The sequence below is a fragment of the Peromyscus maniculatus genome, chromosome 2 (assembly GCF_049852395.1).
Source record: "Peromyscus maniculatus bairdii isolate BWxNUB_F1_BW_parent chromosome 2, HU_Pman_BW_mat_3.1, whole genome shotgun sequence".
Lineage (NCBI taxonomy): Eukaryota > Metazoa > Chordata > Mammalia > Rodentia > Cricetidae > Peromyscus > Peromyscus maniculatus.
The window spans coordinates 34,667,040-34,691,520 of record NC_134853.1 but is presented as its reverse complement, the minus strand read 5'-3'; the positions used below and the strand labels follow the sequence as shown (position 1 = coordinate 34,691,520).

Genomic DNA, 24,481 nt, shown 5'->3' with positions numbered 1-24,481 from the left:
ACATCCTTCTCACTAGGATAAATCTGGGCAAGGTTTCAATGTTAATTAGGGAGGAGAGGGGAGGAGAGGGGAGGGGAGGGGAGGAGAGAGGAGAGGAGGGGAAGGCAGGGGAAGGCAGGGGAGGGGAGTGGAGGAAAGAAGAGGGGTGGGGAAGGCAGGGGAAGGCAGGGGAGGAGAGGAGAAGGGAGAGGAGGAAAGGGGAGGGGAGGGGAGGAGAAGGGAAGGGAGGGGAAGGGAGAGGAGGGGAGGGGAGAGGAAGGAAGGGGAGCGGAAGGGAGGGGAAGGAAGAGGTGGGGAGGGGAGGGGAGGGGAAGGGAGGGAAAAAGAGGGGAGCAGAAGGGAGGAGAAGGGAGAGGAGGGTAGGGGAGGGGAAGGCAGGGGAGGGGAGGGTGTGTTTGATGTTTTCGGGGAAAACACACAAGGTTTGGTGCAGTCATTTATTTTTCTTTTCTCTTTTTAAAATGTTATATTTTAAAGAAACAATTCCCTTAAACAACTTTAAAGAAATTTAAAGAAAAATTCAGCCAATTTCCCTCTCCAAGGGCATTTGAAAAGCAATTTCCCACACAAATAAAGACAGGCATGGAGTGATAAAGCCACAATGAACCACAAACCATTAGCCCAGGTCTCTGTTCTGCAAAGTCACATCTACTCTGTGGAAGAGTTGGGTCAGGTGATCTGAGGCTGTCACCTAACAACATCCCAACACACATTCTGAGCCTCATTCACACTCCCCCACACACCCGCAGCACTTTCGCTTCTTACAGTGCAAGGGGGCTGGAGAGACAATTTAGCAGGATGCTTTCCCAGCATCAGTTGGATCTCCAGCATTCCACAATGGCGCACACCTTTAATTCCAGCACTCAGGAAGTGGAAACAGGGCCATCAGAATTTCAAGGTCCTCCTAAGCTACACAGCATCTCAGGAGTTTGAGGCTAGCCTGTGCTACATGCGATCCTCGCAAGGAAAACAAATGGTCCTACAGAGAAAAATGTTTTTGGAAGGAAGTAAGGTAGGCTTGGTTACAGAAGTCAAGTACAACAACAGCGTTTATTTAGCCTTACTCACTATGCAGACCGTCCATTCTAAGAGCAAAAACAGCCTTTGTGGTATGTAGAAATGTACATTTAGTTTGTGACCTCATGCTTCCTTACCCAGGTGTCTGCTCCTCACCAGTGTTTCTCAAGGGGAAGATGTAAACATGCCCTCCTTACAGTGCAAAGGCAGTTCAAACACAGACCATACCTTGGAGGTGTCATCGCCTTCGTCTTCATGCACTGAGCTAGAAGGCGAAGGCGTTGCTGACTTGCTCCCAGGGGGAGAAGGGGAGTTGTGGGGAACGTTGCTGCCTCCCATGTTCAAACCCAACTGTGCACTCAGCTGGGACTGGTTGATGGTGGTCAGCTGACCGTGCTGCATCATGCTTGCCTGCTGTCGGATGTCTGGGGGCTGGCCTCTCGGCCTCATGGCTGCCATTTGAGGATGGGAGCCATACTGAGCTCCTTCGGTAGTCCCGATATCTTGCATCTAAAATAAATGAACAAATAGACACATTTTCAGAAACATGCTTCTTGAAAGGTTCTTTTATTTTTAAATTTTGACTTTTTGACAACGGCTCTCCCTACGTAAGCCCAGGCTGGCTTGGAATTCATGATCTTCCTTCTTCAGCCTCTTGTGTGCTGTGCACACTATCATGCCCAGCTAAAAATTTTTTTCTTTAATCTGTAGATGGAAAGATGCCCTATTAAGCTGTACACACAGTAGTTTTCTCTGTAGTATAATAATTCCAATACATACATTACCCCCTAAAGAATAGCAAAAGGTAGAGGTTGGATATAGCTTAGTGGTAGAGGTCGTGACTGGCATGGGACAGGCCCTGGGTTTTAATCACATTACCACAACCAACCAGCCAAAACCAGAATTTCATAATTTGGTCAACATCACATTTCATTGTTCTTATATTTTATTTCTGATAAGTAGACATCTAATTAATTTATAGTTACACACTGTATATATTTATGTGATGAAAATGTCAACATGCTGGTACTTGTTAGAGTGCCATCCAAATTACAAAATCATTAGTGATTTTAGCATCACAGGCATCTATTAAACCATGCATTTTAATTCTGATCATTTAAGGAAGTTTTAGGAGACAATAAGGGAATGAATGTTCTCCGTTTAAATATTTTTTATATTTTTGAGGGTTTCATACATGAGTACATTGTACTTGCATCATTTCTATTCCTCCTTCTCCCAACTCTTCTCATATCCCCATTCTGTATTTATTATATATAATATATACATATATAAACATACACATATGTATATTTATATATAATATAAATGTATATAAACATACACATATATAAATGTATATGTTTGTAAAACCTGCTTAGTCCATTTAGCATTGTTTTTATATGTTTAGGGCTGAGCAGTGGGGATCAGATAACCTGTCAGTGTGGTTATCACTTGGGAAAACTGATCCTTCTTCCCTCAGCAGCCATTGACTACCCACAGCTCCTAATCTAGGGTTGGGGCTTGTGGAGTTTCCTTCATTGTTAGCATGCTGACTGCTGTGACCATCATTCAAGTCTTGCTTAGGCAACTATAATTTTGAGATTTCAGGGGTGCAGCATCCATGTCATGTCAACAAGACACTCTCTTCCTGCAGGTGCCCTGGTTCATTTTAATCCTTTATTGAGTCGCGAGAATGCTCTCCTAACTACTGTTCTCAGAATGCTTATAGACAGTGTTAACCAGTTGATTGACTATTGCAGTGACTTGGCTGCACAGACAGATTTGAAAGCAAGGCTCTAAAACTGCAAGGTCTCCATATTAATCCATTATCTGGGTCACTGCTTTTCAGCCTTAACGAGACTCACTCTTGTAATTCAGGCAATGACTTTCGTCTCAGCAGGATTAAAATTAAACGCATTGGGGGATGAAGTGCTTATCATTATCTGGAGGTCAAATGCATTGTGTAAGAGTATGGTGGATTTCACCGAACATTTCTCCATCAGTTCCAAACCTAAGGCAAAAGGTCCTGGTCTTATTGGTGTAACTTGTTTAGTTTCCTGTTAGAGGGCTTGTTAAAAAGTGCTCAAGACAAGAGAACAAGAGAGAAGAAGATGGACAAATGTGCAGTGAAGGACTTGACAGCTAAAAGTACACATGGAACTGAAAAATCTAATTAATGCTATCTGTTGTTGCATAACAAAAATATTCCACATAGACAAGATGCTTAGTAATTACCCATCTGAAATGTCATTACAACCTGGAAAAACATGTGAGGGCAGGCTAAGGAACCTGGTCCTGGCCTTTGTTTTTGTTTCTTTTGTATAGCAGTGGAATTATTTCCCATCAGTGTACACAAGCCATCTCACAACACTGGCTAGATCCCGATGAACAGAGAATGCAACTGTGCAGGTCCGGAGCCTCTGGTCTTGCTTCCTGGCAGGCTCTCATTGGGCCACTTCATCATGGAGGCTATTTTCCAGCTCTTGGGCAGGCCCCACTCCCAAAATTGCTGCACTTTGGCTTCCTGTTGGTGAAACTTAGGTCCATTCACTCCACAAGTTTCCCAACTTCCTAGTTCAACCAACATTTTTTAAAAAATAAACTGTATTGCTCTAATTCTTTAATGGTAATTCTTATAATTCATGAAGCACTTCCACAGTTATAGGAGAGATGCAGCATTCACAGATACTTTGCCATTTTCAGAGGGTGCCGTGAAAATCAGAATGGGCTTTTAGAAGAAAAGGGGACTTAAACTATGGTTTCTAAGGCTTGCTCTCAAGTGTATTGAACGTCTATGCATCTTAGCATTTAGAAGAGCATGGACAAGCATGGGCATGGAAAAGTGGCTGCCTGTGAATGAACTCTGCCCTATTGCACAGCCCACTCTCCGACACTGCATCAGGTAAAGTACTCGGGTACACATTCAGACTTGCGTATCTAGAGAACACGTTTCTTAGCTCAGCAAATTAGAAGTATTTGCCAGCAGAGTCAGACTTGACCTAATCATTTCTCTAACAATATGGAACAATTTGATACCTTGATTTCTTCTTCCCATGCATCTCAGGTTTCAAAGCACACATCTGTGTGGCATGTTTTGAGCCCATTTTAACTCATCTACACAGAAATCTGGTAGTTTTAACCTGGTGTTACAGGATTATGATTTCCAAATTGATTTTCATACAGAGCCTCTGGATTTGTGGCAATGAAGTGCTCCTTAAGAGGCTTAATCTCCCTTATCGGCACCAATATCTTCTACTGTTTTTCAAAAGACTTGTTTCCCCCCGTCATGTTAATTTGTGTTAGTGTAGGTCTATATTCCTGACCCTTCATTAAAGAGGAAGTAGCCTTGGCCACGGTGGAGCAAAGGATCATTGGGTAAGGATGGTGAGGTAGAAGGCCAAGCAGTGGCCTTTCTCTGAAGTTCATTGTGTTCCCAGTGATGCAGGTCAGGCAGACAGCAGTTTTGTTGTTGCCCCTGGAGACAGTTGTCCCATGTAGAGGGTGACAAGCATGGCAAGAGACAATCCTCAACCCTGCAGGTCCCACATGCTCATAACAGTTGAATCCTAGCGCCACTCTGACATTCCTGATCTACAGAAGTGCATGAGTGTTACCTTGCTCTCATGGGAGCCAGTGTGAATTACTAATGGTTAGTATGGGCAGGTTACAGTGAATGGATTCTAGTTATTGAAAATAATAATTAGTAAACTCACACAAGTTAGCAAATGTTTTCTTTTATTACCAGTTTCCTCCTGAAAGGCACTGGTTGGTTGTTACTCCTTAATGTCAAATACAGAATTTGAGCTAGCCAGTTGCAGTTTTTTGTTATTCACCATATTTTAAGTTCATCGTGAATAATGGAGTATAGTCACACTTAGTAGTGACAATTTTTTCTCTGTCCTATTCTTGTTCCTGCTGGTGAAAGTGTTGGATGATGAGTTGGAGAAAACGTCGGAGCCAATGGGCAGTGCTCCGAGGTGGCTGGAGAGCAGGAGCGAGAGGGGCTCCAGTCTTTGATTCAGTGTAACTCCCTAGCACCGGGGTCTTCAATGTGGTCATCTCTGCTAAATTTTCATTACTAGGACTATCTTTTGTATGCTGCTAAACGTAATTTTAACTGATACACCCTAACTGGTTATAGACTAAAGAATTCATTTTCTTCACCCTTGTGAAGAATCCAGCACAGATCTTGTCATGATAGCAGGTATTCATCTCGTTTCCTGAACTGGAATGAGGAGATGCTGTGGGTAGGTACTATGGCACTAACGACACTGGCTCCATAGACATGGCCCAGCACTTCCTCATCACTTGGGAATTTCATTTGCTAAGCCCTAGTGCCCAAACTCACTAGAGGCAATGTCTAATGTGTACAGTTCTCACTTTCTCCTTTTTAAAGATTAGTAAGCCTTATTTTTTCTTGGCTAAAAGCATTACATATTGTTGGTATTTTAACTTCCTGTTTATCTCATCATTTGGGAAATATACTTCATCTGAGAATAGGCTAGATTTCATTCTTTTGCAAACCTGATCTGTTTCTTTAAATTTTCCTAGCTGCTGTTGTACAACAATCTTTTCCATACTTATGGGAGTAAAAATGCCAGTTAAAGTAATGGAGGTAGAAATACTATAACGATGAAGAGGAATTTCATGTGCTTTCCTTCAAAGCCTTTTCCCAATTAATGGAAATCCAAAGTTCCATTATGATCAATTAGGAAAGCAAAGTAGATACTATCCATCCCTTCTGCCTGATGCCCTGCTCTGTGATCGACCTCCTGACTTGCATGGCACATTCCTTCTCCTATGCTAGAAGAGTTCAGACTGAAGATAGTGTTCAACTGGGAAACATCAGGTACAAAATTGGACACACATTTCAACATGTGTGTATCTTTTGATTTTCTTTGAAAATGGAAAGAAAAACACAGGTCCATGTTGCCCACCTAAGACTATAGTTTTAAAACATTATTTTGTGTGACTGGAATACCTCTACTCCCAGGAAACCCTTGTAATAGTGTTAGCTATATATAGTGACTAATGGTGTTGAATTGCATTCTAGAATGACACAGAACATTGGTGTTCAAAGCTATGTATGTATCACAATTCTTCTGTCTGCTGATTCTTTGAACATCAGGATCCTTCCTGGTCCAATGAGGGAGCCTGGAAAGCTATCATTATCTCTGCCTCTAGCAGACGATCTATAGTGAAACAATTGTACATATAAAACTCTAAGGACACCTTGTCTCTCTTTGCTCAGATCCAGCTGTTTAAGTGAACAGCAGTTGGTGAGCAGAGCTCAGGAGCAGGGCTTGCCCTGAGGCCCTGTCTGCTAATATGGCTCACCAGCTGCTGCATTCTGTGGTCTATGCAAGCAACTCCTGGATTTGTGCCAGATCCAGCAGCAGCAAGAGAACATGAAGAATCTCTGAAGCTCTTATGCTCACCCCTGTCTGTCAACATTTGACACCCTTCGCTGTGGAGTGCTTTCCCCAGGGCCATGAAAGACCCTCGTGGCTTTGGCTGTGACAAGTGCTTGCTCTCAGCCCCTTTTATGTACATCATCAAACACATACCATTCCTAGCAGCTAATGAAAAGCTTTGGAGCCTTGCTTTGGGTTGTCCACAAAGCCCTGCATGATTAATTAGGGCTGGAAGGCCAAGCAGTTTCAGTTTTGATTCCTAAGGAATGATACACTCTAAGAGTCTACAAGAAGAATGTAAATGTTGATATTATTTAAGTCCTCAATTTGATTATGTATTTTACCAAGGATTCAATTAATATGTAAATGTGTATACCGGAACAAATGTGTGGGTAAATGTAATAATCAAATTTTATTTATTATTTTCATAAATACATTTCCAAGAGAGAGCTTAATTATTTATTGTATAAACAAATTAAGTAAATTATCCTAATACGATCTCCTTGTGTGTTCCATTTATTATTTGTAAGTACATAATTTATACAAATATCAGCATTTTGCTATTAGGTGTTTGACAATGAATACCTATTGTTCAAATTGATATTGTCAAAAGAGATAAAATACCTAAATATTACACAAACTGTATTTTTAAATATGAACAAAAAATGAATTTTGCTTTATTTTTTAAAGACTTATTTATTTTTATTTTAAGTGCATTGGTGTTTTGCCTATATGTACATCTGTGAAGGTGCCAGATCCCCTGGAATTGGAGCTACAGACAGTTGTGGCTTCCATGTGGGTTCTGAGAATTGAACCCAGGTCCTCTGGAAGAGCAGCCAGTGCTCTTAACCACTGAGCCATCTCTCCTGCCCATGGGAAAAAATGAGTTTTAGGAAGGATAGAACATCTTAATGAAAATATTTTTATCTATAAAGTTTCAAGTTTAGATTAACTTGATTTCAACTCTAAATTTCAAAAACCAATTTTGCTTTTGAATTTAGTATTTTGAATTCTTTCTTTTCTTTCAAAACACATTAGAAACTACTAGGGTTCACATTTCTTTTCAGTGAAATGTCACCATAACATGCAATATTTGTAGTTAGGACAAGTAGCTACTGGGAAGAACACAATTTACAGCGCTGACACACAATGCTCTCCAGAACCGCTGCCCTGGGGGACTTCTAAACCACTTCAAGAAACAAAGGTCCACGCTGATGCTGTGGGTCTCTCTAGTGCTTGCCCTCCTGCTTCCTCAGCCCAGGTCAACCCCAGTCATGGAAGGGACCCTCATTACTCAAGAGATTTTTGCATGTGAGAAACAAACATCACTGATGAGGATTACAAGAACTGAAAAGCCTCTCCCACAAGATGACCCAAACAGCAGACAGTAAACTGCGGGGGACCCCAATACTCTCAATGGCTTTGCTGGGCCCTGGCTCTTCTCTCTAGAGTTTGACTTCTATTTCTCTTACAGGGGGCAAACGTGGAGAGAAGACTCTGTTACCCTCACAAGTATGTCCAGATTCCTTGCACAAACAAGTGAGAAGGCAATCTCTTAGGGTTTACAAATGACATGTCCTCTCAGGCTTATGGCTTACTTGCTTGAGTGTCAGCTCATGGAGTCAAACTGAAGGCTGTAGAGCCTTTAGGAAGTGAGAAGTAACGGCTGAGGTAGCTTGGTGGAGGTAAGCCTTAGATGGTGATGCACACTTCCGATTCCTGTCTGCTCTCCCTATATCCTGGCTGCCACCATGTGAATAAGTCTCCAAAGAATGCCTAGTCACTGTGACCCCTGCCATGCTTTCCTGCCACAACATACTATGCTCTCTGAAACTGGGAGCCAAAGGGAACCTTTATTCCTAAAGATGGTGAAAGGTGCTTGTCATAGAGATGAGAAAATTAGCTGGCAGACAGCATGACTCCTTTTCTTTTTCCGATACAGGTGGACTGCTGTCATGGAGGCACTGCTCATCCAACCAGACTGCCTCTGAGAAAGTCAGCTATCTCAGTTCTTACTTATTTGACCATTTTTCCACACCTTTGAAAAGGGAGGGCTTTTCAAATTCTTACTATGCCTACTATGTGGCAGGCATTGCTCTTGGTTCCCAGCAAACTGAAAGTGGTCAACTGACGGAAAGCTTTGCTCTGTGCATCTCAGTTTCTGGTCTGAGAAACACAATGCAACAGTTGAATGTCATTGGTGTGATAGTGATGAGTTTTATAAAGAAATCAGGAGAGAAGAAAATGGAATATTTGGCATTGAGTATCTCAAAGTAAGGATTAACTAAGATAGAAGAATGTTTCCCTAAGATTGAAACTAGCTTCGCTGTTGTGGCTCATGCTGATGTTTTATTTTTGTTATTGTGTTGGATGAGTTCTAATTCATGGAGAGCTGTTGACACAGACCAGGAATCCATACATCCAAGAGCTGCATCTGTGGGGACTATCTCTGGAATAAGTAGGGCAGCTTATGGCCACAGAGCCCAGGTGCCACTGTGAGAAAGTACACAGCCTCAATGAAGGTTGGATTTATAGCCTGTTTTAAACTGCTCCCTGATAAAGCTAAAAGGGTACCTGGTTGATAGACAGTATAACAAAACTGTAATGTATGTAAAGGAATTATGATTCACAGACATCTTTCTCATTCACAAACCCTAGCCATACCCTGTCTCCTGTGCAACATCACCATGGGGTGATGGGGTGTGCCTTTTAACCCTTAAGGTATCAAGTGTTTTTGACTTGGGTTGAGAAAATCCATTTCTGAATGCATCATTAAGATACTAATGTGATCAATTAGTAATTGTCCCCTAACGTGATTTTTAAACTATTGACAATATCATCAAGCTTGACTAAGCTTTAATAGGCTTCAGGGCTCCCACAAATAAGGGAAACACGCCAATTGCAGTAGCTAAGATTTACTTTACATCACCGATGAGTGTTTCTCATAATTCCAATTCATGTCAGGACATAATGGTTCATGGGTGAAATACTCTATCTCATCTAGATACTTTAGGGGATCATGTGATCTACCATCTGTTCCCCAAGACTTGTGAATTAGTAGTTTCTACAAAGTTGTATCACTCTGACCATAAGAATCTATAGATATGCTCTTGGTACTCCTGATTAGTCATGAAGTTGTTCTTTTGTGTGTCTTGTGCCTTTTGTATGTGTATTACAGTGTGGGTAGTGCTTTGCTCACAAGAAGTGTTACGTTGTATCAAGCCTACCCCACAGTGCTGATGCCTGTTCACATCGCCTTAACTTGAATGTGCACAGAGACAGGGTAGAATAATGGTGTCATTTTTTATTATTATTAAGAAATTTCCTATTAATTTTACATACCAACCACACATCCCCCCTCCTCTCTCCTCCTGCCCCCAGCCTTTCCCCCGAATCCACTCCCCATTCCCACCTCCTCCAAGGCAAGGTCTCCCCTGGGGAGTCAGCAGAGCCTGGTACATTCAGTTGAGGCAGGTCCAAGCCTCTACATGCTGCACCAAGGCTGCACAAGGTGTCACACCTTAATGTCAGGATACTTTTGAGGACTGTGACATTGAAACATAAAGAATAGCTTGGGAGTGCAAGTGATGAGGAACTGTGAAGTCCTCTGAGGTTCTGCTATGAGTGGTGGCTTACTGACCAGAACTGGATCTGCATCTTCACGGCAGCCTGCACCAGCCACCACAACACTCCACACTATATTTAGACCCCATTAACTTGTGTTCTCATCCTTTCCACTGGAATGTGGATGGGATTCTGGTAGTAATGGAGATATGAGTGGCATGTTGACCTCTTCACATCAGTTCAGAACGGGGACACTGGAGTTCATCTGGGGGCTCTTAAATCGCTGGCAACACAGGGCACCTGGTCAAAAGCACATCTCAGGGAGTGTAATTAACACTTTGCCTGCATAAAAGAGCTTCCTGGGCAGTTTTTGTACTTTTACAGCTTATTAGAAATTTGAAGAAAAGTATGGCTTTAAATTAGACTTTTATTATGGAACTCATCCAATAATCCTTTTAATAATATATTATAAAACATTAAAATAGCATGAAACCCAGATAGGAAAAGGCTAGGAATCTTGTCCTGTCGAGCATGGTATTAATAACTTGGGAAAATCAGTCCAGGAAAATTATAATTCATTCAGTTCCTTTAAAGTGTCTGACTCTGTAAGTGACCTTAAGCTCCTTTAAAACAATTATGTTTCAAATATTTGTCTGCCAAAATTATAGCCTGTTAGAGAATTGCATAAACATAGTTATGTACAGTCTCTATATTTCTTGGTACACCTGATTTAGTTAATATTACCATTCCTCACTCATTTATGCTTTTACATACTTTGAGTCATATAGAGTCAAAGTCTCAAAACTAATCTGAAAAACTACTGACTGCTATTCATGCTAACATAATAACCCTTTCTTTAAAACAACCGCCAATAAATTTCATTATAAGAAGTTATTAAAAGGGTTAAAAACCTATTAAATGTCAAATAATTTTCTTGACTCAAACTTCTAATAAAGAAAAGAGAATAGGCTTTCTTTCTGAATTATTTAAATCTTTACTGACTGTGCATTGAACCATGAAATTAGAAAAGTGTTATTAGAAATGTTCACTGGTTTTTATAAAAGTTGGAGCACAGAATGTATCAAACCATATTCTTTAACAAGACTAGTTAGAGCAGTGAGTTTCTAATCCTAAGCACACAGTTTCTCCTGATAGAAAGGTCATAATTAAAACTCTATCCTGTAAAGTGGTGATAATAAAATTATGACTAGAGAAGCTCACATGTTCATTTAGAATATGGGAGATACATGCTCTAAATTTTAATTTGGGCAAATATCCTCTTTTTAAAATTTTTTTCCATGTTCAGTAAAGAGACCCTCTCAATTAATGCTTAGGTTTTAATAGCAGTTAATTTTAAACAAGTGTTAGGTTTGGATTAATCCTGATTTATAGGTTTATCACTTACCGAAGGCATACTAAAATTAGAGACTTATGATCTAAAAAGTTAAAAAAATCATAATGATATTAATCTTGTATACAGGTTTAAAAATACATATGGTAGCAGTTCTTTCTTTCTTTCTTAACTTTTATTTATTCATTCATTCATTGTTTATTTATTTATTGAGACTCGAGACAGTTTTGGTTATGTAGCTCTGACTGGCCTGGAACTTACCACATGGACAAGGCTGGCCTCTAACTCACAGAGATTCACCAGTCTCTGCCTCTGGAGTGCTGGGATTAAAGGTTATGCCATAATACCCGGTCCCAGTAGCAATTATTAATAACACAACAAACATCTTTTCTTGATTCCCAGAAAACAATACTTAGCACACACAATTTAAAATGGTGTGGACCCAGCAAGCAGTTTCCTATCTATTATCTGCTTCCTTGTTGGTACATTCTTAACCTTAAGTAGTCATGGCTCTATGGTCTTTTATAAGTAATACAGATAGATACTATATTTTATATATTATTATATATTTTAAATACATATTTATATTTTATAAATAATACCTATAGATACTCGTTACACACCAAGCAAAGTACTCAATGTTGCGGTGCACCACACTATTGATCTCTGTAACAACTAGGGAGATTACCACCAGCATTAGTGGTACAGTGCCATGGAAGTCCAAAGAGGCAATTTTGTAGCCCCATAGTAAGTGAAATTAGTCACAGGCTGTCTGATCTCCAAGCTTGATCACAACCATGACACCTGAACTAGTCACCTAGTATATGATCTCATGTCACATGTGCTTGTAACAAAAGATGACTGGAAGGACTTGCCAGTGGGTTATGACTAGGACTCAGGGCTACCGAATTTAACACTGATTCCTTGGTAGGAAATTCTATTTCAATTTGTTTTCCTAACACTCTCTGCCTGGTACTGAATGGGATCCTGGGAAAAAAGGCAGGTAGGAAGCATCTTATGTTCAAGGGTCTCCTAGGCAGCCAAAGTTGTACATCAGAGGGGTTCACTGCTGCGATCAAGAGTATGCCACATCAGACATGTGGAGAACACTGCTCTGGCTATAACAGAAGTGCAGAGGACATTGCTCCATCAGGGAAACTGCATTGCAGTAAGACCCCGGTAAGCACCCTCTGATATGAAGAACACTGTTGAGTGTAGGAGAATCCATTAGAATGGAACAGGTAGAATTTAGCCTATACATGTGGATGGTTACATTTTCAGAAAAGCAATGCTGTCTATGAAAATATGAAATGTTGTTTTTAAAAGTTCAATGTGTAATGAAACCACTTATAAAAATGTGACTTAGAGCTGCCAGGTAGGGAATTGCATGTAATTGTCAATGTTACAGCTTTGAAGTCTGGATATCCTCTTTGCACACTTTAACAGGGGGACATTTACTAGTTCCTAATTTGAGACTAAATGTTCAAAAATAACACAGTTTTTTTTGCTGGATTTTAAAAACAGTTGTGGCAAAGCCACTCTGATTATGTTTACCCAGATCTATACAGCACACATTCTAATAGCTAAAAATATCACCACATAAATTATGTTTTTATAGACTGTCTGACTCAATCCTTTCAATAAAAATATTTTCATTTTTTATTTACCTTTTATTTTTATTCTTTTAAATTATTTTTTATGTGAATGGATGTTTTGCCTGCATGGATGCCTGTGCACCACATGCCTGTCTAGTGCTCAAAGAGGCCCAGAGATGACAACAAATTCCCCAGGGCTGGAGGAACAGACAGTTGTGAGCTGCCATGTGAGTGCTGAGAATTGAACCCAGGTCCTTTGGGACAATAATCAGTGCTCCTAACTGTGGCACCATCTCTCCAGCCTCCAAACCTTTTATACTTTGGTTTCTCTTGTGACTCACATCATCCTGTAATTACTTGGTAGAGTATGTTATCAAGGAAAATTCAAGCAAAGCGCTATGTAAAGGAGTGGAGTGCCCCAGCCTTGATGTGGCTCCATCTGTCTCCTAGATTCTTTGTGAAGCTTCTGAGTACTCTGGGACACGGGAAAAAGAGTATTTAAGCTAGATCTCTTGTCAGGATTGGACACTCAGTGCGTTGCTTGCTTAGAAGAGATTCACTGTCTCCTTAATAGTAAAGACTAAATAGATGCTTCCTAGATTTATGCCACATGATGTTAATGTTTGAATAGAACAGGTCTCCAATTCCCTCCTATACTGGGGCTTGGTTGAGAGCTGAAAGAACTTTTGCAAAGTGATTGGATCTGGAGGTCTGAGACCTAGTCCATGGATTCATAATATTATGGCATTATAGGGAACTGGTGAAGAGAAGGAGGTGAGGCTGGTTAGAGGAAGGATGGCACTAGGGGATCACCTTTGATAGCTTGTCTTGGTTTATTCCTATAATCCTTTGACCCAATTTTCTTGGCTACCATGATGTGACCTGAGTTGCTTTGCCACAACCCTGCCATTGTGATGGACTGAAACTGTGAGCCAAAGAAAATACCTCTCTCTTTAATTTGTTTTCTCAGGTTATCTTGGTCACAGTGTCACAAAAGCAAGCAACTTTTAACAGAGAAAATTTTCTGAACCTAGTATATTCAAATTTTGATGAGTGGAACTCTAGGCTTAATCATTAGTCATCTTCTCCCATCTACTCTTGGTGAGGAGGTGCTAGTGGGTGAGGTTAAAGAGTTGTTGACCTCAGATGCAGGGAAGCCTACAAAAAGCATTTCTGTACCCTGTAAGCTTTCAGAACTGCATAGCAGTTATACCAGAAGAAGGGATAAACACAAGTGTTAGTTATAAGAGCTCTCAGATGTGGTCCCTGGTACTCCATGGAAGCTAATATGAATGCAATAAAAGCAAGTGACCTCTAAATGTCTGGACAATATCCATGTCATCTGAAATCATAACTTGAGTAAGATACTCAAATCTTCGCAGGGAAAGGGCATCTTCTTCAATGGAGTTTGAGTTAAATTGAATATCCTAGTATCCTTTTAGTTTTTATTGTCTAAAATTGTTCTTAAATAACTCTTCTTTTCTGACCCAGCAAATCATCTGATTTCTAATAATGGGTGGAGGTGTGCCATTTTCCTGTGTCTTGTATGAGTTTAAGAGTAAAGTGAGAGGTTTGAGCTGGTACAGAAACAGAATGGGAGGACAAGGAAAGAGATACCATGATAAATGAAGGCACCATGGGAATAGGGAGAAGCAGAGTGCTAGGGAGGTCCCCAGGAATCCACAAAGATGACTCTACCATGGACTACTGGCAATGGTTGAGAGGGTGCCTGAGCTGACCTACTCTGGTGATTGGATGGCTGAATACCCTAACTGTCATCATAGAACTCTCATCCAGTGACTGATGGAAGCAGATTCAGAGATCCATGGCCAGGTCCCAGGCAGAGCTCCAGGAGTCCAGTTGATGAGAGAGAGGAGGGATTCTATGAGCAAGAGATATCTAGACCTTGACTGGAAAAAGTACAGAGACAACTAACCAAAGTAGTTAAAACACATGAACTGTGGACCAATAGCTGAGGAGCCCTATGATACTGAACTAGGCCCTCTGGATAAGTGAGACAGTTGTTTAGCTTGAAACTTTTAGGGGGGGCCCAGGCAGTGAGACCAGGATCTGTCTCTAGTGCATGAGCCAGCTTTTTAAAACTTAGTGCCTATGGTGAGACACTTTGTGCAGCCTTGGTGCAGGGAGGAGGGCTTGGACCTGCCTCAGCTGAATGTACCAGGTTCTGCTGACTCCCCATGGGAGACCTTGACTTGGAGGAGGTAGGAATGGGGGAAGGGTTGGGGGGGAGGCTGGGGAATGGGAAAAGGGAGGACATGGGAATCTGTGGTTGGTATGTAAAATGAATAGAAAATCTCTTAATTAAAAAAAAGAGTAAACATTATTATCTCAGTCAACCTGCAGTTCTGTGGTTATGGAACATTGGACAGACCAGATTAATTATATGAGGATATGTGGACACATGCTTCCCAGTAAAGTTGTTCTGTTTAAAGCATTTTGTAGCAAGAAAATGAAAGTGTGCAGGGGGCAGTGATAAGAGAGAGGGAACAGGGCAACAGTCAGGGAGAAGTCCATTTGTCTGGACTCATAATGGATTATTTTAAGTTACCAAGGGAAAATATTTTAATTAGAAGCACCATTAAATTAATTTTATTATTTTCTCTAAATTTTAGTAATAGCAAGGAAGGACATGTTTTAACACCAAAAAGAACTGTGATGACCTAAGAGGAGGTCTAAAGTCCATTTGAGTTTAAATCCAAATCATGTCCCAACAGTTTGGACTCGGCTATTCAGAGGACTGTAGAGAGGGGCCCATCATCAAGTGTCGGGTCAGCGGTAAAGTCCAGCAGGGGCAGAACCTTGATCATCGAATAGGACATTAGTCCAGATTCTGAATAACTGCTAGACTCATATACCCAATCAATTCAAAGCCATAGGAATAAAAATGGTAGGAATATTTATTATGAAAACCTAATTGCAACAAATGAAAAAACAGGAAAGAGCATTCCATTGTGTGTACATTTTGGACACGTCTTCATGCTTTCTGGCCTTTACATAAGCAATGCCATGAGGCGATGTCAACTTAAGTGAATTTTTCTTAAACGATAACCTAACTCCTGAAAAAAAGAAGTCAAATGAAAGAATGATCGTAATCAACTATATATATATATATATACATATATATATATATATATATATGTATATATATATATTTAATAATTGGCTATTGTATATAGTATATATATTTGCCAAGTCCACTGTCCTCTTACTCTTTTATAATAAAATAATCCAAATGCCAATGTCAAATTGAGTGGCCTTTAAAAGAACGTTAACTGTGTGTTACTGCAAGGCAAGGTATTTCTTGTAAGTTATGAAAAATGCACTTTACTTGTGGGTAATATGTGGTTTAATGACATGGAAATAATTTCATGGTTCCTCTGTGTTGTATTTACATTTTTTGTTTCTAAAACATATTTAATATCTCTACGTTAATTATATGACCTCTTGGTGGCAGCTCCAATAAATAGAAAAAATCTCAACTGATCAACTGAAGGAAAGGGGTGACATTCATATCATTAAAATCTGGAACTTATCATAAATAACAAGAAAGAATACCCACCCAGCAGTTTTTAAAATTAAAGTCATCTGATCGTTTATTTGCATCTACATTTATGAAAGCTAATAGAATTTCCAGTACCTATTTATTTTCTGATGGAAAAGAAACACTTTTGGAAAAGACAAGCTCAGAAGTTTTTGCAATAGTACACTATATCTCGTTACTTCTTTCACAGGCCAGGGGTATTCTAGTTGAAGACTGTTTGTGCCTATCTCTTACAGTGAAACTGGGAGATACTTTTTCTTTAAGTTATATCCCTTGCTTCCACCTTTCTTAGCTTCCTTTGGCTACTTTTTTCTATGGGTGATGCTCAGGTTCCAGAACAGATGGGGACTAGCAGAGTAGAGTGAAATGAGTAAGTCCATTTCCTTGGGTCTCACCCAAGGGCAATCTTCTTAGGGAGATTTTCTCTGGCTTGCTCATCAAACAATCCATTCTTCCCATGCTGGCATTTTTCTTTTGGTGGCATAAATACAATCTAAACTCATTTCAGACAGGGCTCTGTAACCTTTAAGATGCACCTAACTTCTCAGGGATCCAATTAAAATATTGATGTGATTCAGAAACTTCAGGGAGGTGCCTGAAGTCTACATTTCTAACAGACTCCCCTTTTTTCAGGAGGTAGACCTATCTTGTACCTACTGGATGAATACTGGATGAACTGAAGTTTGAGCAGTAAGCGCAGACCAGTGTGGTTCTTGACTCCCCTTTGCCAGCATTTCATGAACATCTATGGGAGCTGTTTATTGCTCAGGAATTTCTTGTTAGTCTAGATCATACAGAATTGTCTGCTGATAATATGGTACTGTAACATGACTTTTTTGTTGGCAGTATTAATAGGAAATTATCTACTTTTGCCACTGAGTTATTACTTTATTAACAAAGACAAGTGATGAGGAATTCTTTATCTGGCATGACAGTACATTGCTTAATGTCAGAAATTCTTCTTTTCAAAATATTTCAAAGGTACTTCATAGTACTGCTTTGAAGGTCTGTAAAGTTATTTAGAATTTCTTAGCACTTTAGTAACTTCAGAAATAATTAATTTAAAAATGACACAATTTTCAGGATACAACCAAAGTAATGTTTAGAGAAAAAGTCATTAGATGTATTAGAAAATGAGAAAAATACAAAATCTATCACCTAAGCTTTTGCCTTGGGAGGCTGGAGAAAGAAGAGCAATTTTACAAGAATAAGTAGAAGAAAATGGTAAAAATCAGAGGATGAAGCCAGGAGCTGGCCCCAGAAAGCGGTGGTGGCTGTGGTGGTGGTGGTGGTGGTGGTGGTGGCTGTGGTGGTGGTGGAGGTGGTGGTGGATGTGGTGGTGGTGGTGGTGGTGGTGGTGGCTGTGGTGGTGGTGGAGGTGGTGGTGGATGTGGTGGTGGTGGAGGTGGTGGTGAATGTGGTGGTAGCGGTGGTGGTGGCGGTAGCTGTGGCTATGGTGGTGGGGACTCAACAAGGAGCTGGCCTCAGAAAGTGAGGAGGAGGAGTCAACTAGGAACTGTGCTGGAAAAGTGGGGCAGGGGAGTCAACAAAGCAAAATAGGTTCTTTAAGAAATTAGAGAAATTGTTAATGCTCTGCATAGTCTAAGCAACAATAAGGTAAGAAAGACAACTGTGAATACCAGAAACAAAGAGGGGCCCTCACAACTGATACGCAAAAAGGCTAATTGAAAGGGAAATGTCAATGGCCATGCTTGTCATTTCACATCTCAGAGGAGATTCAAAGATGCACTGAAATTAACAAACAAACAATAAACACAAACTCACATTATGGGAAACAGATAAGATTAAATACCCAACACCCATCAAACCAAGGGAATCTGTAACCAACAATTTCCCAGAAAGAAATCACCATTCCCAGAAGTTTTTACCAAATTTTATGGAAGAAATGTCTCAGAGCTCTCATAATGCTCTCTCAATTTAGAAGCAAGTGAAAGACTTCACAGTTCATTCTTTGAGAACATAGAAAAGGAAAATTACAGACCTGTTTCTGTCCTGTTCATAAATGTAAACTCAATAAAATATTCACACATTTAATCCAACACTACATGAAACAGTTATACTCCACAACCAAGTGGTGTTTTAAATCTGTAAGAGTAATCAACATTAACATATCTCTCTATGAAATCTAATGTATCAGTAAGACCAAATTTTATGATCACATCTGTACAGAAGGAAAGGCATGTGGCAAAACCAAACATTTATTCGTGATTTAAGAAAAAAAAACTTCAATAGGAAGGAATTTTCTTAGCCTTATTGAAAACATAGTTAATAAAAGCAATATTGATAGAAACTCTCCAGTTAAAATTACACTGGAGATGAGAAACTGCTTTCCCTCTAAGAGCAGAAACATGCCAAGAATTCCCCTTACTAACCCGAATGAGTACTGTATTGAATGTCTGGCCAAATGTAATAAAGGAAGAAAGTGATTACGTAGATGGAAAAGAATGAATGAAAATCCCCTTCTCATCACAGATGGAATGCTTTTAAACACAGAAAATCCACAAGAACCCTCATCAACAACAATGCCGACCTGAAAACAATAGCAAGAATAGCAGATGTGGAGGGTATGATGCCTCTTTTTATGCCAGTCACGAGAAATTGCACACTGAACATTTAAAAAGACCATTTATAAGAGTCTTCTAAAAATACAATACCTTGGTGTAAATCTAAAGAAGCATGTTTAAGTCTTACAGAAAGCTACAAACCAATGATGAAAAAAAAAAAAAAAAAAGAAACTCGATTTTGTCAAGTTCTTTTCAACTTCATGTATGGACTCAGTGAAATTCCAATGAAATCCCAGTGAGCAATTTTACAGATACTGGAAACTGAAATGACAGGGAAAGCAAAGGATCTAGATCAGACAATAAAGTCTGAAGAAGAACAAATTTGGATCTACACTGATAGACAGAAAGATTTGCTGCAAGGGTAAAATAATGAAGACTGAACCTGTGGTAAAGAGCAAACCAGATCAATAGAGATCAGGAATGGATCCCTGCAAAGACTGTCCTGGTCTTTGGAAAATGATCAAAGGGAATTCAAAGCAAACGATAACTAAATAAAAATGGTGATGAAAAGGTAATTCAAAGCAAACGACAATTTAAAAAAGTGGTAATGACATTGTATAGGCTTATCCAACATCAGCACTTTCCTCTCTGGTCTTACCACTTTGTATGTTTGCACACCTTGTGATGGCATACACTCACCATCTGTGGCATTTTCATTTTGACCATCTCCGTATCCAGTTGAGAATCAGGTAATTTTGTTCAAATGGTACATCTTTACTGTACACATTACAGGGCCTTATTATAGATACCAATACCTTTAAAATACTAGTGATTTAAAAAAATACTAGTAATTGCTTAGATATCCTACGGTTTAACTCACTATTCGATTTAGCCTCAGCCCCAAGCACTTTAGGTAAGATACTATCACAGCCAATAAAATAGTGGACATTACATGAGAATGGTCTTTTTAGTTCTGCTGTAAAACTAAAACAGTCACATGACAGTGAAAAATTCTTTAACCTCTCAGCATATTAGGTCTCCTGTGTAAACAATATAGAGGTCGCACAAAATGACTCTATGTTTGGGTCTCTGTTGTTGCTGTCACTAATAATTCTGTGGCTACAGAGATTGCTCAGCAGTTAGTAGGAGCACTTATTTGCTCTTGTAGAGGACCCAGTTGCAGGCTGTCTGATCTCCAAGCTTGATCACAACCATGACACCTGAACTAGTCACCTAGTATATGATCTCATGGTCACATGTTCTTGTAACAAAAGATGACTGGAAGGACTTGCCAGTGGGTTATGACTAGGACTCAGGGCTACCGAATTTAACACTGATTCCTTGGTAGGAAATTCTATTTCAATTTGTTTTCCTAACACTCTCTGCCTGGCACTGAAGGGGACCCTGGGAAAAAAGGCAGGTGGGAAGCATCTTATGTTCAAGGGTCTCCTAGGCAGCCAAAGTTGTATATCAGAGGGGTTCACTGCTGTGATCAAGAGTATGCCATAACAGACATGTGGAGAACACTGCTCTGGCCGTGACAGAAGTGCAGAGAGCTCTGCTCTGGCTATAACAGTTCCAGGGAACCTGAGGGAACCAGACATGTATGTGCACAAACATACATGCAGGTAAAACACTCATACACATAAAATTAAAAAAAAATAAAGTCTTTACAAAAGCAAAAAAGGTAATGAAATAATTGGATACCTGTAAGCAAAAGAAAAAAAAAAGTAAAATAGAATCTTCCATTCAATATTGATAGGATTGCAAAGTGGTACAACTATCCTGGAAGACAGTTAGGCAAATTCTTATAATAACTCTTGGTGATTTACTCAATTTACTTGAGATTATATCCACATCAAAATATCCACACAAACATTTACAGTAATAGACTTAGCTATAAGCACCCAAAAATCTTATCATTGGTGAATAGATAAATAAGCCATGATGAATCTTACAATAAAAGTTATTCAATGACAAATATAAACAAGCTCTCAAGCCTCAACAAGACATGGAGGAAATTTTGATGTGTGCACCAAGATGAAAGAAGCCCGTAAAAAAAAAAAAAAAGCTGTGCAGTATTTTATTCCAAGTGTGTGAAATTCTGGAGAAGGCAAAGATTGCTGAAGAAACGCCGGCTGCTAGGCATCCAGGGAAGGAGAAGTAATTAAATAGGTAAAGCCAAGAGGTTGTTGTTACAGCACAGCTATTCTGTAGGATGATACTACAGCGGTGAACACAAAGTATCAAATATTTGTTGGAACTCATAGAACTCAGCTTCATGATAAGTGAATCAAAATGCACAAATTTAAAAACTACTTAGGGGCTAGTAAGTACCAGGATGGGCTGTGTAATGCAGTGAATGGGTCTTCAGGTATTGCAAACGTGTAAATCTCACTGAGCCTGGGCTATCAAGTGAGTTCCAGGAAAGGCGCAAAGCTACACAGAGAAACCCTGTCTCGAAAAACAAACAAACAAACAAACAAACAAAAAACTCACTGAAGGCATAAGCTACTAGGGTGCTGATCTAAGTCACTCAGGAAATGCCTTCCCAAAGACTATAGGGAAAAGAATTGTCCAAAAGCACTGCACCATCCTTCCTAAAGTTATTTCCTGTTTGGGTACTGGGTTACATTTCTGACATCACTACCATGGACTGGAACAAAGAAATAGATAGTCAGGGGATGAGGTTAGCCAGATTTCCCATTAGAGTTTGGAAAAATTATAATAAGAAAAGCAAGGGAAGGAAGCTGTGCGGCAAGGATTGCTTAGCTTAACCAGATGGTTATGATTGCATCATGATTCTTTTTTTTTAAAGTATTTTTATTACTATTTTGGGAATTCCGTACAATGTATTTTGATCATATTTACCCCCAAGTCCTCTTCATAACTCTTACCATGTCACTCCACCTCCATACCTCCTCATATTCATGTCCCTTTTTATTTTAATAATCCATGGGCTCTAGTTTGTGCTGTCTCCATATTCCTGGGTATGTGGCCATCTACTAGAGTGTGGTTGAGCTACCTGAGCTACACCTTAAATACAGCCGAGTCTCCCTCCTCTAGAACCCATCAACTTTTGGACATCATTCTTTAGGAATACAACCCATGTTTCCTCAAAAACTGTCTGGTTCTAGGCTAGGAGCAGAAAAGATGTGGTAAGCCGGGAGTCATTTGTAGCATCAGGCTGAAAGTTATCAAAATACAAAACCAAGTTACACATAGAGATGTGCATTGCTGGAGGAACATAAGAGCTAAAACAAGCTCTCCCATTGGATGAATGGAACAATTTAAACAGAAATTAATTCCTCATTATTAGTGAATCATAATGCAAAATATGGATTTACAAATCCTAAATGATTAAAGTAAATGGTTGAAGAAATAGATATATTAATGTGGTGGGATATGAGCAAGGAGAAGCCTTCAGTGCAGAAGAATTCAAGTAATACATGTGGACATTCACCTCTAAGGAGAGGGATGTAATCCTACATGTCTTGTGGGTTTGCTGTATAAAATGACTTTCTCCCAAGGGGATGGGGACATGAAAATTGATCAGCCACACTGTGGAGAGGCTCAGCAGATACTGTTGTGGAGGAGAGCAGGTGGGTGTATCAATAGGGGTCCACACTGACACTGATGTGTTGTGATGAGGTTGGCAGTTCTCTATGGTTTTCTTGTCACAGATACATTATCTCAGTCTAACTGTTAGAAAAACATCAGACAAATCCCAGCAGTGGAACAATCTAGAAACTTCTCAAAGAACTTCTCAAAACCATCAAGGTAATTAATACAAGACCAGTTATGTACGCCACAAGAAGTGATGAAACAGGCTGTGGATTTGAAAAAGAGCAAAGAGAGGTACGTGGAAGGGTTTGCAGGGAGGAAGGGAAAGAGAAAATGCCATGATTATATTCTAATCCAAAAAGAGAAAAGAAGTAACCTAAAAAACAAGGAAAGTCTGAGAAAAGTTCATAGCTTAGAGAAGTTTAATGATATATGAAGAATCATGGATGGGTTCCTGGGACCAAAAGGAGACATTTGGGGGAAGCTAAGGCTATCCAAATGAGGTAGGACTTTAGGTAACTGTGCCTCAACGCCGGTTTAAAACCTTGACACATGTGTCTTACTAATTAATGTGAGGTGTTAAAAACACAAAGCTAGGTCTAGTGTATTTGGGAGCTCTCTGTAGATATGTACAGTAATTTCTAAATGAAAACCTTCCTGAAAATAATGAATTCATTTAAAAGAAACCAGCCCTACTTTTACTTTCCAAAAGTTGAACTGTGAACTAACATGAAACCAAGTTAGTTTCCAAACGTGTTTATGACTGCTGTACTCTGTGATGTGATTAAAACATGTATTCAAATCCTGTTTAACTAGATTGAAACAGACTGCATGCAAATTGGATTTCTATATAATTTAGCTGTAGGAAGACTGAATATGGATATCTTGCTAGTAAACTTGTTTAATTTTGACAGTCTACTATAAAGGAGAGGAAAACATGTATGACATATGACTTCAAGACTCTTCTTTCAGGTTGACCAATAAGAAACTTCAGGGTTTATTTATTTATTTATTTATTTATTATTTTATTTTTTTTGTACCACTGTAAATAAATCTAACTGGGAAAATTCTCAAAGTCACAGTTTTAGAGATGTTACTCATTCAACAATGTCACCGAGGAACCACTAGTAACTGAATATTCCTCTGCATAATTGTCTTTCTTACCCTGATCTTTTTTATCTTGCTACTACATTAGATTATTTTCTAGACTTATTTACTTGTATTTTATGTATTTGAGTGTTTGCCTATATGCCCTGTGCATATGGGAGACCACAGGGACCAGAGGAGGGCATTGGATTCCCTGGGACTGGAGTCACAGCTGTGGTGAGCCCCCATGAGGGTGCTTGGAACCAAATCTGGGTCCTCGGCAAAAGCAGCAAGTGTTCTTAACCTCTGAGACATCTCTCCAGTTTCTTATATCAAAAAACTTTAATTCTACATACAAATAAGCTCTCCACATACTTTAATCTCATATATGTGAGTGAAACAGGGCTTGTGCTTGGGGTGTTGATTCTCTTGCCGGTCACTGAGCAGACACTAAACTTCAACTACGTATCAGTAGATGATGCTTAACTGAACATCTGACTATGTGGCTGTCAGGAGGCCCTTAAATCCTGAAGATTTCTCCTGCACATAAAAATAGAGAGCAGAGGTTCCCTGAGTGATTCCACCTTACCAAAAGAAATACAGAACCTGAAAGCCAAGAACTTTCCTCTTGATGATAGATGGGGGCCTGTTGTTGGCCAGGCATGGCAGAAAACTGGGTCCTATCATTAATCACAGAGCAAAAAATGAAACAAAACAAACAAAAACCCCACACACATACTAGGGTGTTTCCTCTACTGGACAGGCCTCCTGTGTAGGGATTCATGCATTTGTACCTCACATCG

At 39.7% G+C, this 24,481-nt stretch overlaps 1 protein-coding gene across 4 annotated transcripts in view; it reads right to left on the bottom strand.

Moving 5' to 3' along the window:
- Tox (thymocyte selection associated high mobility group box) overlaps positions 1-24,481 on the bottom strand; it is a 310,327-nt gene that overhangs the window by 54,503 nt on the left and 231,343 nt on the right. For all 4 annotated transcript variants that reach the window (XM_042270875.2, XM_076563936.1, XM_076563935.1 and 1 more), the window contains one exon: positions 1,246-1,527. In XM_042270875.2, the coding sequence (XP_042126809.1) occupies positions 1,246-1,527 (282 nt within the window). The remainder of the gene's footprint in view (positions 1-1,245; positions 1,528-24,481) is intronic.